This window comes from Cyprinus carpio, chromosome A6, assembly GCF_018340385.1.
Source record: "Cyprinus carpio isolate SPL01 chromosome A6, ASM1834038v1, whole genome shotgun sequence".
In the NCBI taxonomy this organism is placed as follows: domain Eukaryota; kingdom Metazoa; phylum Chordata; class Actinopteri; order Cypriniformes; family Cyprinidae; genus Cyprinus; species Cyprinus carpio.
The window spans coordinates 3,034,521-3,051,037 of record NC_056577.1 but is presented as its reverse complement, the minus strand read 5'-3'; the positions used below and the strand labels follow the sequence as shown (position 1 = coordinate 3,051,037).

General features: G+C 35.6%; 1 protein-coding gene across 19 annotated transcripts in view; it reads left to right on the top strand.

Annotated features, from left to right (window-relative positions):
- Positions 1–16,517, top strand: part of LOC109112947 (receptor-type tyrosine-protein phosphatase F-like) — a 196,808-nt gene that overhangs the window by 133,057 nt on the left and 47,234 nt on the right. For 12 of the 19 annotated variants that reach the window (XM_042757541.1, XM_042757554.1, XM_042757542.1 and 9 more), the window contains 4 exons: positions 129–262; positions 1,026–1,170; positions 4,721–5,026; positions 10,926–11,119. In XM_042757541.1, coding sequence (XP_042613475.1) covers positions 129–262; positions 1,026–1,170; positions 4,721–5,026; positions 10,926–11,119 — 779 coding nt within the window. The remainder of the gene's footprint in view (positions 1–128; positions 263–1,025; positions 1,171–4,720; positions 5,027–10,925; positions 11,120–16,517) is intronic. The other 7 variants (XM_042757558.1, XM_042757557.1, XM_042757556.1 and 4 more) reach the window with 1 other exon arrangement.

The following is a 16,517-nucleotide window of genomic DNA, read 5'->3' as shown; positions in this document are numbered from 1 at the left end:
GAAAAGATAATTCAACAACATAACTAAATGAAGATTATTGAAATACATTACAAAAGTCAGCTTCAAAAGTCAGTATAATGGTGTGATTTAAGTGTATAGTAAGACAAACTCCACATCTCTGACTGCAGTGCCGGCGCAGCCCACTAATTTTGAAGCAGAGGCAGAGCTCGACACCCGGATCATGCTTTCATGGCTGTGGCCCGTCCAGGATCAGATCACTAAATATGAGCTCACATACTGGGAGGCCGGCACTGACAACAAGGTAAAGGCAGAACACAGCTAAGATCACTGAATCTGTGTGAATGGATACAGTAAGTATCTTTGCAGTTTGCAGTACGTATGCAGAATGCAAGTTTTCTATATGTATGGAATACCTGGATGACTTACAGTATACAGTGTAAAATACACAACATGAGCTCACTATGCAGTCATCTTAAACACATGACTCTGATATCAGCCATATCAACTATGTTTTTTAAAATTGACATCCTTTTGTCTTTTTATGGGCTAACAATAATAATATAAAATATAATACATATTTAATTCATTTATTTTTAACAAAAAAATTGCTTAAAATCTGTATTTTTATTTGCTGACTGGGCATCACTGAATTTACATATATACAACAATATTTACATATACACTTTAATTATTTTATTTAATAAGCTTATATTTGTATATTTTTAGTTGCGTGCATTTGTCGTTTTTTAAAATATATTTCTTTTCAGCTTTAATTTATATTTATTAAAATTTTAGTATTTTTATTTAAAACTTTATGTTCAAGTTTTTTAACTTTTTTAAGATTTTTTTTTTTCAGCTTTATTTCTGTTACCTAAAATGTTTATGAGGTTAATAGGTTTTAACAGTGACAACACTGCATATTACAGTGCAGTTTGTTATATAATGCATACTGTTTCACAAAAAACAGCCACTATATAGTATATACTATGCAGCATGCAGTTGTACACTAATAATGCATTCTGAACAGCCTGTGTGTGCCTCTCTTTGTCTTTTATCCATCACAGCACCATGTCATCTTTAATCCAGCTGGTTCGTATGCTGTTGAAAGCCTGAAGCCGGACACACTCTACAAGTTTACTCTAGCGGCACGCTCTGAGATGGGACTCGGGGTGTACACACAGCCCATAGAGGCCCGGACGGCCCAGTCCAGTAAGTGTCAACTGTTCACTCAAACTATGACTATCTTAGACTCTGACCATTTCAGTACTAGCCTAGTCACTCGGCTAAAGATTGTTAATAAGGTACGTTACTCCATATTTTTCCATTTGTGTTGTGTTTACCATACTGCACCATATCACTCACTTATAAAACATTTAGTGCAAGTTTTTACAAATAAAATGCAAAGATTTGACCATCAAAAGCACAAAAATATCATCTTGAAATATTTACTACATTGGTACCCAGAATGCATGATTATTTTTGGCTCAAGACACATTAACTAACATTGTAAGTGGTTTCGGGGGAAAAGAGTGAAATGCTATAAAAGTGTGAATTAAAATATGTCACCTTAAATGTACTTAATTGTTATTTATCTCGCCTTATCGCCATACAAAAGACCCTGTGTTTTCCAGAGCAGAGCAGCACTGGCGTCTGTTTCATACACAGCACTTCAGTTGCATCACACTGGCTTTTGAGCATCCAAGTCTCAGATAGTCCTGGTTTGTGGTTCAGAGTCCGTGTAGAGCTGCAGTGACCGTGGAGTGCGACACATGCTGATTGTTTGTGTTCTCAGTGGCGTCAGAATGACGCAGTCAGCACGGCTTAATCTCTGTCCTCATCTTCCTCCGGCTCCAGAGATATGGACCAAAGCTGAGATATTTATGACAGCTCCTCCGAGAGATCTCCTGCTATTCAAAGCTATTTGTTAGACGTGTCAGCTTTGAGAGGTTTGATCTAAGCCGCGGCTTGGTTCCCATAGAAACACTGGCCTTTACTTTACGTCTCTGAGTCCGTCTTTTTTGTCCTAGCGTCTCTGAGTCACTATCCTCAAAGACCTGAGACACCAAAATCCCTCTGTCTTTCTGTCTCTGTAATTCTGTGCCAGATCCTAGTGAGCTGCCTCACTGCCTACATAAGCAGCTACTTTATTAAGGGAGCATGTTATCCCAACTTTAATGGGTGACTTTAATACACAGAACATACACAGGTTTAACAGGAAAATAACAGGTTTAATGTTGTAAATGGCAACATTAAAAAAACAGGTTTAATGTTGTAAATGGCATCATTAATGAATCATACACAGGTTTAACAGGAAAATAACAGGTTTAATGTTGTAAATGGCATCATTAATGAAACAAATTAAGTTTCAGCTATAAAGCAGCTGTACAGAAGATAATACAGTCATTGTTTAGCTTAATTCAGTTCAAATTTGATTCTCATCTGATAGTGTGAGTGCAGTTAAATCAATAATATTACTGAAAATTAATTGTCTTTTAAACCCCGTTCGACATGTTTCAAAAGGGAAAAAAATGTTCCTACGACTCATTTACTTGATGTTTTTGCTTAAAAAGCAGCAGAAGAGCAGCATGAACACTTTAAAGTCAACATGAAATTGTGAGCATTTCTTCCCTGTTGTGACTTAAATCAGAGTGAAATGGCTTCTCAATCTAGACAAAATGTAGGGCGGGACTTGATTTTGTCCATCAGGAGTTAATTGGATCATTGCTGTTTGCTAATTGCTGTGATCACACAAGAATTAAAAAAATGCAATATCCCATTAAAAAATAAAACTGTCCATTTTATATCCCATTAAAAAATAAAACTGTCCATTTTGATTTCATGGTTACTTAAAAAAAAAAAATCATTTTTTGTTCCAAAGACATGAAAAACAGCATTTTTTAAAGGAATAATTCATCCAAAAATGAAAATCATAAAAATCATTTTTTTGAATGATTTATTCCTGTCATATCCTGTCTAGGTAGGCAGCTCACTGTGTTTGATCTTTCACACCTCTTTATAGCTTTCTCTGACTTCATTCTCTCTCATTACCATCTGCTCCGTTTCTTGCTGTCTTTAATATTTTTTATTCATTGCTTTTTTCTTGCTGTCTTGTTTTTCTCCTCAGTGACCAGTGCCTCTCTCCTATCTGTTTAGTTTCTTCACTTTTCTCTTTTCCTGTTGTGTTTCATTCACACTTTCCTCTGCTGCAGGTGACAAATACACTTGCTCTCTTTCTTTTTCCTCTCACTTCATTCTCTCTCATAACCATGTGCTCATTTTCTTATTTCCCTGTATTTATTCTTTTTCTCACTATTTTTTTCTTCTCAACTCCCACTTGTGTTTGTTCAGATGTGTGTCCAGTGTCTCTCGCTTCTGTGTCTCCCTGTTTAATCTTGTTTTCTCACCCATTTCTCCCACCTTTTCCCACACTTTGTCTTTTCTCTCTTCGTTTCCTCTCCTGGTTTCCTCGGTCCACAGGTGTAGACCATCTCATTCACAGTCACGGATATGTTCCTTGTTCTTCTGTGTGGAGTCAAACCTCTTATTTTACCTATTTTTTTTCCTCTGAAGCCATTTTCCGCCTGCTCTGCTGAACAAAACACAGGAGCGATACGGTTATCACATTTTCATACGTACACCATCACTGATATCGTTCAGAAAAGCCAATATGTTATGTCTGCTGCTTCTTCATTCAGAATCAAGTATTCCAGAGAGCCGTGTAATAATCCTACTGCATATTGTTTTAGTTTGCCATGTAGACAGGAGCGGCGGGATTTTCTGTGAACTCAAGTGATTCTTAAAAGTAAATCGATAGAGCATCTCAGACACTAGACAGGCCATCAATCACATCAATTACGTGTCTAGCCAAAGACAGTGTGTCAGACAGAATGTATCTGTTATCTCTGTCATACTTACACAGATACAGAGTAGAAGTGAGCCATCAATCACTTCTTTCACCTCAAAAAAAAAAAAAAAAAAAAAAAAAAAAAAAAAATATATATATATATATAAAAAAATATATATATATATATATATATATATATATAAAAAAAAAATATATATATATATATATATATATATATATATTATATATATATATATATATATATATATATATATATATATATATATATATATAATAAAAATATTATAAATAAATAAATAATGCAGTTTTCACTCTTTTAAAGAAAGGTTCCAAAAAGTGTTTTATAGCTTGACACTAGAAACATTTCTTTCATTTTTGTGGAAACCAGAATACATTTTCTTAAGATTCTTTGATGAATAAAAATAGACTTTTTGTGTAACACTGTAAAATTCCTTACTTTCACTTTTCATCAATTCAATGCATTCTTGCTGAATTAAATTAGTACTTTACTTTAAAAATCTAATTGACCCTAAACTTTTGAGCAGTATCCTTTAAATCAAAGCATCATTTAGTCTATTTGGAATCCTGATACTAATTTCTATGTGTGTTTGCCTGTATTTGCCAGCTCGAGAACCCTGGCTTCTTCAATCCTTGAACTCAAGTTCTGCAAAGAACCTTTATGTTCTTTGCTAGCCGGTTGCATAACCTTGCATACAAGTTAGTCATAACTTTAAGTCAGTTACATGAAAAGGTAGACTGGTCCATTTTGAATTTAAAAAATAAGACTGATTACCCCTTGGCAAACTGCTGGTTAGTCAAATTGGATCTTAAGACATTCAGATGCTAAGTTTATGCAACTGGTCCCAGCTCATGTGTTCCTGCACCCCTTTCCAGCCCCGTCCGCCCCCCCACAGGAAGTGCACCTGATCAGTCTCAGCTCCACCAGCATCAAGGTGAGTTGGGCGGCTCCGCCGGCCGCCAGTCGCCATGGCAACATCGTCAGGTACTCTCTGGCCTATCAGGCGGTGTCGGGCGAGGACCAGCAGCGTCATGAGGTCAAGGACATCCCCGCGGATGTGTCCAGCTATGAGCTGGAGGGGCTGGAGAAGTGGACGGAGTACGTGGTGTGGGTCAAAGCGCACACAGACGTGGGTCCCGGCCCGGAGAGCAGCAGCACCCGCGTCAGAACCAAAGAGGATGGTAATGCTCGGCTCACTGGTGCTTCAGATCTGCTCTCCGCACCTTCTAACTAGCACCACTGAGTCTCCAAACTCACCAGCACTAACTCCTCGTTCCGGGTTTCCTGACTGAACGGCTTGAATCGACACCTCCCTGTGTGATTCTCTCTCTTTCTTCTATCACGCTGGAGTTTACGCCTGCTGTTCCTCTCTCTTCTGTTATTAATGTGCGGCTCTGGTGCACCAGACAGAGGAAGCGAGAGAGCAGGAGCTGGGCTCTCTGTCTCTATAGTGGAGTGAAAGTTCAGGACAGCGCTGAGGTTTTGTTCTGTGAGTCAGTTTTTGCCGTGCGATGAAAAGACTCAGAATGAGTGGGCGAACTGAGAGTTTTGGTGGGGTTCACACGGCATATTGAGACTCTCGCACACAGCAACACAGTACTTTATTTAGAGAAGTCTCTTATAGATGTAGCTAAAACAAGTATTACTGTCACATAGTTCATATGAAATGGGTAGAAAATCCCACAGACTTACACAACTGTTCAAAAGGCAAAAGTAATATTGTGAAAAATTATTATATTTTTAAATAACTGTTTTCTATTTTCATATATTTTAAAATGCAATTTATTTCTGTGATCAAAGCATCTTTACTCCAGTCTTCAGCGTCACATGATCTTCAGAAATCATTCTAATATGCTGATTTGCTGCTCAAGAAACATTTCTGATTATTATCAATGCTGAATACAGTTGTGCTGCTTCATACATTTGTGGAAACTGTGATATATATTCTTTAGGATACTTTGATGAATAGAACATTCAGAATTACTGTATTTATATAATCTGTCACATTATAAATGTCTTTACTGCCTCTTTTGATCAATTTAATGCATCCCTTTTAAATAAAAATATTAGTTTCTTAGAACACACACACACACAATAAAACACCCAGAACACCCTAGCAAAAAAAAAAGGTTTGGCATTGTTTAATCATTCTGATTGAAGAACATATGTGACTCTTAAAAAGTAGGCTTTTAAAGAGTAATTTCTGTTCTGAATAAAGAATAAGAAATAATGAGATTTTAATTAGCGTGACTAGTTTTGTAAGTTATGCTGTGCCACATTATTAAGGTGAATATGTAAGTGAGTTAATGTCATACGTGTCCTGGGAAGGATAATAAGAATCAATGAGTGTTATTCTGTAAAAGTAATATAAATGGCTTAAATAAAACCGAAAAGCAGCATTAATTTAAGGGAGAGAGAAACTGCCACTGCAGTCAGCCCTGATTGCAACCACTCAAAAAAAAAAAAACACTTGCTTCCAGGAAAAGGAAACATACAGAGAGAAAAGAGAGGAGATGGGATATCAGAATTTGATTGACAGGTTTAACAGACAAGGGACATGTACTTCCGGCATTCACCTGTCAATCAAACCACTGAGCCCAGAGGAGACAGAAACGTGCAGCATTAAATGAGCCCCACACACATGCACACACATACACTCAGAGTATGATGCAACTACATTTTTACATTTGATGAAGGAAAAGTGAGTGGTGTTTGCTCATGCAAAACTCACCGCTAAGATGCTAGGATGTTGTGGGCATTACTTAGCGGCTGTCAGGGTGTTCAGGGAAGTTGCTAAGTGGATATTCACTGGCCCAAATCTAATCTCTGTGATGCTATCTAAATATGAGTCCAGTTTCATGATCAAAGTGACAGTACTTTTTATAGTTTTAAAAGATTTTTTTGTAAAAATGCTCAATTTGTTTCATTATGAAGCAGCACAACTGTTTTCAAGATTGATAATAATCTGATTTTTTGTTTTGTTTTGTTTTGTTTTGTTTTGTTTTTTTGAGTAGCAAATCAGCATATTAGAATGATTTCTGAAGGATCATGTGATACTGAAGACTGGAGTAATGATGCTGAAAATTCAGCTTTGATCACAGAAATACAATACTTTTTAAAATATATTCAAATAGGAAACAGTTATTTTGAATTGCAATAATATTTCATAATATTACTGATTTCACTGTATTTTTTTTTTTTTTGATCAAATAAATGCAGCCTTGGTGAGCAGAAGAGATGTAAGATTGATTTCTTAAAACAGTAATAGTACATCTTATGTAAGCCTATATTGAACCAATCATGAGCAATAGTGATAGTGATGCTAAGCTTAGCAAGGAACAAAACTCTGAACAGAAGATTCATGCAGGCCTGGGGCCAGATTTAAAGTTGATGCACTTAACTTGGAAGCTGCTCAACTTTATATGCGTTGTTCAGTTTCATTTCAGGTTCTTTTGGAGGGTTATTAATCAGACCAAAATGAGATAAATCAAGCTATTGAGTTTTCTCTTGCATATTCTGGCGAGAGTAATGCACTGTGGTGGCTGATAAGGCTTTAACGGCGCTGACTGAAAGTGAAAAAGCGAGGCTGCAGGTGCAGCCGTTGATAAATTAGCTGTGTTTTTTATCTGAAAACTTTTCCATCGGTTCTTCTTACCTTTTCCACCCATTCAGAGAAGCTCGCTGAAATCCATATTCATCAAGCAGAACTGCTGCGACGAGATCCCAGACAGAACAGAGCGTTTTTTTACGTTTCTCAACCTCTTAACTTGTGTATTCTCATAAATCAAAGCACACGATTTTGGTTTTAGGCATTCATAGTTTATTCACCGCAGTTATGAATGTCTTTTACGCAGGAAAGCAAAGTGCCAGGCTGCTGCTTGAATGAGTAGTTTGAGCAAGGTCACGGCACACAGGATCTGAATGCATGCTGTATTCTCACAGAAATGTATTGTACTGCCTTATAAAAACAGCCCATGTGTTGTGCTGCATATTAGCAGCTTGTGATTAGATGCGGTCTGCGATGCATAAAGCAGGTCTCAGTAGACCACGTCCTGTTTTCACACCTTCTGCATGAGGCTGGGCTGAGCATAACTTATGGGCCATATGGCGGTCTCAGGTGATCTCTGATATTTATGATATTATGGATCGGCCGCCAGCACGTGTGGAATTTCCCTGCGATTTTGCCTTCGTGCCTGGAACTGTGGGTAATGTGCTTTAAGAGCTGGAGTGGCATGAAGTGGCTGTGAGCAGCGAGCATAGTGTGAACCCGTCCCGTCCGTTTCGTCTCTCTGCCGGCGTTTCCATGGAGACATGGGGAGAGAGCGAGAAAAAGTGAAAGTTGAGAGAGCGTGAGACAGCGGAGTCAGACGTCAGGATGGAGCACAAGCAGACAGAAGATTTGAGGAGCAAAGTCTGCGCTTTCATCCCTCAAAGGAATGTTATTCGTTCAATATGAGTTAAGCTCTATCCACAGCACATCAATTACCACAGAAAATACATTTGACTTCTTAAAGGTTTTGTATTGTTTTGTAATTCTGATTAATGCACTCTCATTAAAAAGCTGTCACTGTGGCAGAACCCTAAGGTACAAAAGCTGAAATGCATATCTTTGTACTTTATTTACCCCTAAATGGTACATATGAGTACCTTAAACATATATATTAGTTAGCATGATAGTATCCTAAGTGTACATGTTAGTTCCCTTATTAAAGGGTACCAGCCAAGTGACCGTTTGTATCTTTTTTTTTTCTGAGAGTGTGTTACACATACAAAGTTAGTACACAGTACTAGGACATGAATATTAAAATTAGAACTGCATACAGTAAAAAAAAATAAATAAAAAAAATGTCTACATAAGTGGTTCTCAACCGGGGGCCCCAAAATGACTTAAAATAGTTTAAAATAACAAGCTTTAAAATAAACTTAAACAGCTAAAGATATATAAATTTTTTTCCTTAACAACTGCCATTTTTATTTTTTATAATGTATGAGGGAATTTTAAAAGTATGATTTGTAGACCTGGTAAAGTAATGGAAATTAAAAAAAAAAAAAAAAAAAAAAAAAATCTTGATGATCTTAAGTCATTTACAATTAAAAACTTTTCACAAATAATATGGACTGGATGGAAATTGGGATGTAATACGGATGAAAATTGCTATTTGTCAGTAAAAAATAATAAAAACTAGAAAAGTCATGTTTAGTCATTGGTAAAAAGTGTAAACAATGAAGAACATGGGGTTGTTGTGATTATGAAATTTAATTATGATGCTTATTTAGAATAATTATATTAATTATAGGGATAATTATTTTAATATATTTCCGCTCTGTAAATAAAAAAGTTTGAAAATGATCAGCCCTAATTAAAAAATAAAGAGTTTCAAAAGAGTAATGACAGGAATTGAACATAAATGCTAGTCTGATAGAGTCGATTACTCACTGGTCTGTGTGAAGTCAGATGCAATTTTTCAACAATGTCAAGAATGCATAAGCAAACTTTCACATGAAACGTGCAAGACTGAATTATTCATTTAGCTTTCAACCCCCTGCAATGCTGGCCTAGTTTACTCCATTGTAAGTTCAAACCTTTTCCCCAAATTTCTGTCTGTGGTAATTGACATTATGCTGCGAAGGGTGTCGATTGAGCTGAACTTGTATTAAACTTGCACAAACACGCTGTTAAAATTGGCCGTGTCGATGTTTGTTTCCAGTCCAGGTCACACATCTGCAGAGGAGCACGATAGTTTTGTTTATCTGTTTTCTGGCATTGACGTTTCTCTCATCTGCAGGTCAAGGCTGAATTCCAGCCAGCGCCAAGCACATTTATACAGTTAAATGACTCCAATTAAGCACAGCCCGTTTTGCTGACGTTCAGCACTCCATAGATCTTCTGCGCTCTGAGCTGTTACTTCTTGAATGGGAGAGGGTGTTCTCTATCTGGTTATTAATCTCTTAATGCTGTGCTTTTTAACCTTCACTCCTGTCTTCCCTCCCTTCACTGCCTCCTCTATTGACTATCAATTGACTGTCATTAACATCTACTGACCTGCTGCTCTTTTACACTCATGTCAGCCCAAACTCCAGGGGGAGCTGAGCTGGCCGGGAGCGTTATGTGGGTTTGGTAAAGCTTGTCTCCCAGGCTCTCAATGCAACACATTTGTATTTGTGAAACGTATGTCAGAAGGATAGTTCACCCTTATGTAATTTTAAACCTGAATGACATGTATCTACACTGATTCTTTCCATGCAATAAAGTTTATGGTGACCACCAAGCTCTAAAAAGGCACAAAAAGTCCTTTTTTAAATTATAATTTTTATTTATTTTGTGTATTTAAGTGTAAATTATTTCACGAGTGCCTTCATGATGCGTTTATTTTTGGAATGTGAATATTCTTCAAAACAAAGAAAGAAAGTCATACAGATTTGGTGTGACATGAGGGTCTTAATGCTCATTTTTGAGTGAACTATCCCTTTAATTTTTGCAGACTTTTGTGTTTTCGAGAAATGTAATGTCTAAAGTCAATTGTAGAGGGTAGATAACTGCATACCTACTTTATTATTAATAATAATATTATTATTTCATTTTATTTTTACATTTTTTACTTTATTTTACATATTATTTTTATTGTTATTTTATAGATCGTATTGTTTTATTGATTTACCCTTGTCCCAGAGTCAGACCTTTAATATTAATATATGAAAAATTGATTGTAAAATATAATTGTAAATATTATTATATTAATAGAAATAATTGATTATTTTTATTATTATTAAAATACCATAAATATTTTATTTTTACATGTCAACTTAAATAGATTTTATTTTGTATTTGTCCCAAGCTCAGGCTTTTAATATTAATGTTTGAAAACTGAAGAAAATATATATACATAATTTTTATCATATGTTAACTTCTTGAGAAATATAATGTCTAAAGTGAATTACACAGAGCAGATTTTTAGCAGTACTAAAAAGTTGTTCAGATGTGTTGGCTGTAGCCTGGGAGCAGGTTTGTGCCTTTAAATGACCTGAGTGTGTTGTGAGTGTGTGATCGAGCTCTAAACGTTTCTTCTCTGCCTCCCACAGTGCCTGGCGCCCCTCCACGCAGGGTTGAGGTGGACAACGTGAACTCCACGGCCCTGCGGGTGTCCTGGAAAGCTCCTCTGCAGCAGAAGCAGCACGGACAGATCCGCGGCTACCAGGTGGTTTACTCACGGCTGGAGAACGGAGAGCCGCGCGGACAGCCCATCATACTGGACGTGGCCCTGCCCGAGGCACAGGTACTCACATAGAGAATAGAAAATGTGCAACCAAGTCACATTGTATATGGATCCCCAGATTTATTTCTGTCCTCATAATCACCTCTTTGATAGATATACATCTTTTTAATATATTTGTCCTTTCTTAATATAAACTTTTTTAAAGTTTCTATTGACTCATTCCAGCTGAATACATTTGTGCTGTATCCACCTTTTTCTTCAATGTGGAAGTAAGCCTGTGGGTGAGACTTCTGGTTCATTAGCCGCTAGAGGTAAATAACGAGGAGAATAACAACGTGCAGTAAACGGTAAAATTGTTTGCACTACAAACCAGTGTGTTCATAATTAAGATAATACATTAAAATGATATAAGACACACCAACTTGTGATATCAAGCAGCAAAACGAACTGTTTTGTTCAGCTAAAAATAGCTGGACGGAGTGGACACAGATGAGACCGGAAGCCAGACTCATAGAATTTACAAATGGCCGCACCCATTTTTACAACAAGAAAAAGGTGAATGCATTTCACTCCCAGATCAACCACATTTTAAAGCATGCAATTTGATACATAAAATAACAAAAGTGAAGTCAGAGAACAAGTGGGAAGACTTTTATTCATAAGAGTGTAATTCCTGCTTGCAGAGGGATGATCTGAACTCACCGAGTGTTATTCAAATGAAGTTAATATTAATATATATGTGTTTGAGAGGAATTGGTTTTTGATGAAATGGATCAGGAGCTGTAGTGGTGCTCTAATCCTTGCTGAGTATTCATGGGAGAGAGCAGCCGGCCGTGGAGAGCTGCTGTAGGATTGTTATTCAGCGTTTAGCTTGCAGGAGCACGCAGGTATCTCCAGGTATCTGCCTCTCAGTCAGCCTGCTTTAGTGTGTGTGTGTGTGTGTGTGTGTGTGTGTGTGTGTGTGTGTGTGTGTGTGTGTGTGTGTGTGTGTGTGTGTGTGTGTGTGTGTGTGTGTGACAGGGAATTACACCGCATGCATGACTTGCAGCATGCGTGATGCTAAGAGCCCTGTGCCTCATGAATGTCAGAACTCAAGGAACAGAATGAGACGCGAGTCAAACTACAGAAAAGTTCATATGCGTCCTCGAAGGATCTGCCTCTTTCCCGTTGGCTGCTCTCGGTGATGCGTTCACCTCTGAAGGGTGGAGAACCTCGTCTGCTGTTCACACACTCATTTTGGGTTTTCTTTCTCCCTCGCAGCAGATAAACTCACACCTCTTTTTCCATTCGTCAGCTGCATTCCAGTTTTATCTGTGTGGAGACCAGGAGTCTTGAGCAAGATTCTTGCATCTCTGCACATTTGTTAGTATTATCAGATACACACGTTCACTCATGCAAACTTAAAGTCATTAGTCATCATACGTGGACATCTATTTGTCACGCTAACTTTACAGTTTGCGTAGATACATTTACACATCAGTCAAACAGTAGAAACTTATTACACGTTGACTGCTAATCTCAATTCACTTTGTTTAATCGGCTTTATTAGCATGACAGAAATATTTATGTTGGCAAAACAGTGAGCATAGTAGAATAACAGTAGCACAAATGATGTAAACAATTATTATTATTGTTATTATTATTATCTAGTATAAGAGATTGCCAAAAAAAAATTCATTACATAACTTTACATTATTTATTTATTTATTTGTTTATTTATTTATTGTACTTTTCAGATGGCTGTTGCGTATAGAATTTATTGTTTTACCATTTAATCTTAAAATATGGGAATTTATTATAAAAAGATTAATTAATTCATTTATAAAGCACATTTAAAAACAACCATGGGTTGACCAAAGTGCTATACATACAATTACCTTAACGGCATTAAAAGACAAATAAATTAAAATACAAATTAATTAACAAACAATGCAATTTTAAAAAAACAACACACGTTTTAAGCCATCATCACCTGCCCAAATAAATAAGATTCAAGCATAGTTTGGAAAACAGAAAGAGAAGGCACTATATTTATATCCATTTATATCATTTTTGATTAATATAATCTGTTAAACCAATAGTTTTGCCACTAATTAATTTTTTCAAAGGTTAGTCTTCTTGGTTTGGTTACCAAGGAAACAACAGTTACAGTGAAAAGCATGTAATGTGTGAGAAAACAAAAATTAAGTAAAAAATTTAAATACAATATTTCGCTGTGCATAGTTTCCAATTAAACTATAAATCTTTCAAATTATGCAAAAGTGGGGAAATAATATATCATTTTGTGTATTTAGATGTACTGTACAATAAAATACTGGTTATGATACTTTAAATGCTTTTAAATACAAAAACATAATTTGCGACATGGTTGAAATCACATTTTGAAATTAATTTTCTAAGCGTCTACAAGTTCAAAAGTGCCAATCATTAAATAAACATTGTGAAATAAACTAAAGTAAGATTAAAGTGAGTGAAAACAGTAAATTTGACATAAAAAACATCATTTGCAAAGGAAAGATGAATCAAACAATAGTTATTGTAAGTAAAGATGATAAAATCTCCATCATCATCTCAGTAATCGATAAGGAGCAGTTCCTTTGCTTGTTCTGTGTTCAGAAATGTTAAATGGAGTGCGTTCTGTTGTATTTGGGCAACGGGGTGAGGAGAAAAAGATGAGAGGAGATGAGATGAGTTTTGGCTGAGAGCAGCTCACTCGTACATCACTTCCATGCGTGATGGATTGAATCTGTGCAGCGTGTGCTGAATCATTTTGAGTGACCCGTTCTGTCAGTCTCAGAGGCTGATGACTGCTCTCTCATGCCACCCAAGCGCTCACATCTTTATGGCCGCCATGTCCTTGTGTGGCCCTCAGCTGTCCGTCCTGATGAAGTCTGTCCAGCAGTTATGCTCCACAGGCGTCGTTTCTCATCACACTCCTAAAAACAGAGTAAAACCACATCTGGGCTGGAGGTTAGACTCAGTTTTATGACTGAAGTTGAGACACTAAGATTGTGTTTAGCATTAATGTGAGCAGTCTCTTTTTATTAGCTGGCATTTTGCCTGCTCTCCCTTGACTAATTAAAAAAATGAACAGAGTGATGACTTTAAGACGTCATGGGTATAAACACACTGCTACATAAAGCCTTGATTAGCTGCTGCCTCCCAGGGCTTTATGGGAGTTTATATGGCTCTAATATAGTTACTGTCCATTCATTTTAAACAAAAAGGTTCAGCAAACAGCCCTTGTCTTATCAAGAATCATTTTTTGGCTAAATAGCTGTTTGTAGATTTAAAAAAAAAGTTATGGTATAAATTCATTATATTGTTGTATTGGTCTCAGTTACTGTTAACTAAAAACTATTAAAATTGTTTTGTAATAAAAATGTATAATTAAATGTTTATTGAAGTAAATAAAATTAAAGCTAAAATATAATAAAATATAAGCTAAAATTACAAAATGATGTAAATATATACAATTAAATATGCAATACAGAAAAAAATTGGATGAAGCTTAAAACTTAAATGACAATAAGAAATAAAGTTGAAAAAATATTAGAAAAAAAATAGATGAAACTTAAAAACAGAAAATGAAACCTTTATTTGAAATTTTTAAGTTGAAATTAAATTTGAAATACTAAAATTACTAATACTGAAATTAAAATAAATCAAAATTAAACAGAAATGTTTAATAAACATGACAAATGCAAATTTCATAAAATTAAATTGAAAACTGACAATAAAATAATTGTATTTCACATTTGTAAGTTTAAATAAAAATTGTAGTAGAAATATTTATATTTAGAAATAAATAGAAATATTAAAAAACAAAAATATTTTTACATTTAAATATAAAATGTAGTAAAATGACTAATACTAAAATTAAAATAAATAGAAATATTAAAAACAAACAAATAAAAAATATTTTTAAGTTTAAATAAAAAATAAAGTAGTAAAATTACTAATACTGAAATGAAAATAAATTGGGCTTTTTGTGAACCCCTAGTGGCTAATAGTGAAACTACAAGGGGTTCATGAAATTGTGTAAAAATAAAAAATGTGAACTTATTACTTTGGTGCATTTCTCAAATCAGAAATGAAATTCTCAAAACTACTTGTACAACCTCCACATCATCTAGTCATTTATGCACATCTTAAAACCAGTTTCTCATTCTTCTGAACAAGATGCAATTGCTTTTGTACATTCATGCAATTGATTATAGATATTTATCTGCCGTTTCCTACGTTATCAGTTGCTAATGTCATGTTGCTCAAAATGTATTATATAGTTTTCTGTGCAATAGTCTTTCCCCTCAAAACATCTAGTCTTTAGTTCATCATATAAGTCATTAAATGCAAAATGGTTCGTCTAGTTGTCATAAACTGCCAAGCACATTTTATTTTTTATTTTTTTTACACATTATTATAAGACTTTTTGTAAATTTGGCATGAATTGTGCAAGTGAATCTTTGAGAGTTTGACTCCTAACCCTAAGGTTGTGGGTTTGAGTCTCGGGCCGGCAATACCACGACTGAGGTGCCCTTGAGCAAGGCACTGAACCCCTACCTCCTCCCCGGGTGCCGCAGCATAAATGGCTGCCCACTGCTCCAGGTGTGTGTTCACGGTGTGTGTGTTCAATATGTTTTTGATATAGTATTAGCATAGGATAAAAATATGAGAATCAATAACAAAACAACACAAAAAGAAACATACAGATAATCCCTCCAGATTACACTGTTATATTGACAACATGATTAAGCAATTTGACTGTTTTATCCATACACAGTGACACAAGGACTTGTCATTCTGATGGCACTGACATGTTCATTGACACAGATATTTATTTTTGAGAGATGAGCTAAGGATTTTGAGCAAGAGACTGGCTTTTGCAGGTAATCCATGGTGTTTTGCTATTTGTACGAGTTGTTTTGAGAAATGCACTTACTGTTTCGCAAATGTCAAGGATGATTCGAGAAATGTACCAAAGCGACTAAATTAAATTTAAGTCAATATGAACTGAATAAAAATTAACTTTGTTTACTTTTTTAGTCAGCATTTCTGACCTTACTGTGAACAATTCACTGGGGCACTTTATTCACCAGAACGAAATGATCTGTTGTTCACCATCCAATCAGTTAATTGCACATTACAGTGTGTCTTGATGCATATCCTGTCTCATTCAGAAAGCCATCACAATGCAGATATAAAATAGCTTGCAAATTCTTTTTCATCTTGACTACGGTAAAATATGTAGCTCTTCACTCTGGTCTTCAATAAAAAAAGAATCATCAAAGGTTATTTAAATAAAATTAGGTTACAACATTACTTGACATCTCAGAGGATGATGTGATATGGAAGTAAATGTTAAAGGTGTTCATCTGAGAAAAGGCTCATGAACAGATGAACTAGACTAGAGAATAAGACATTCTATGTGGAAGGTTTTCCTGTGGTTTTAAAAGTC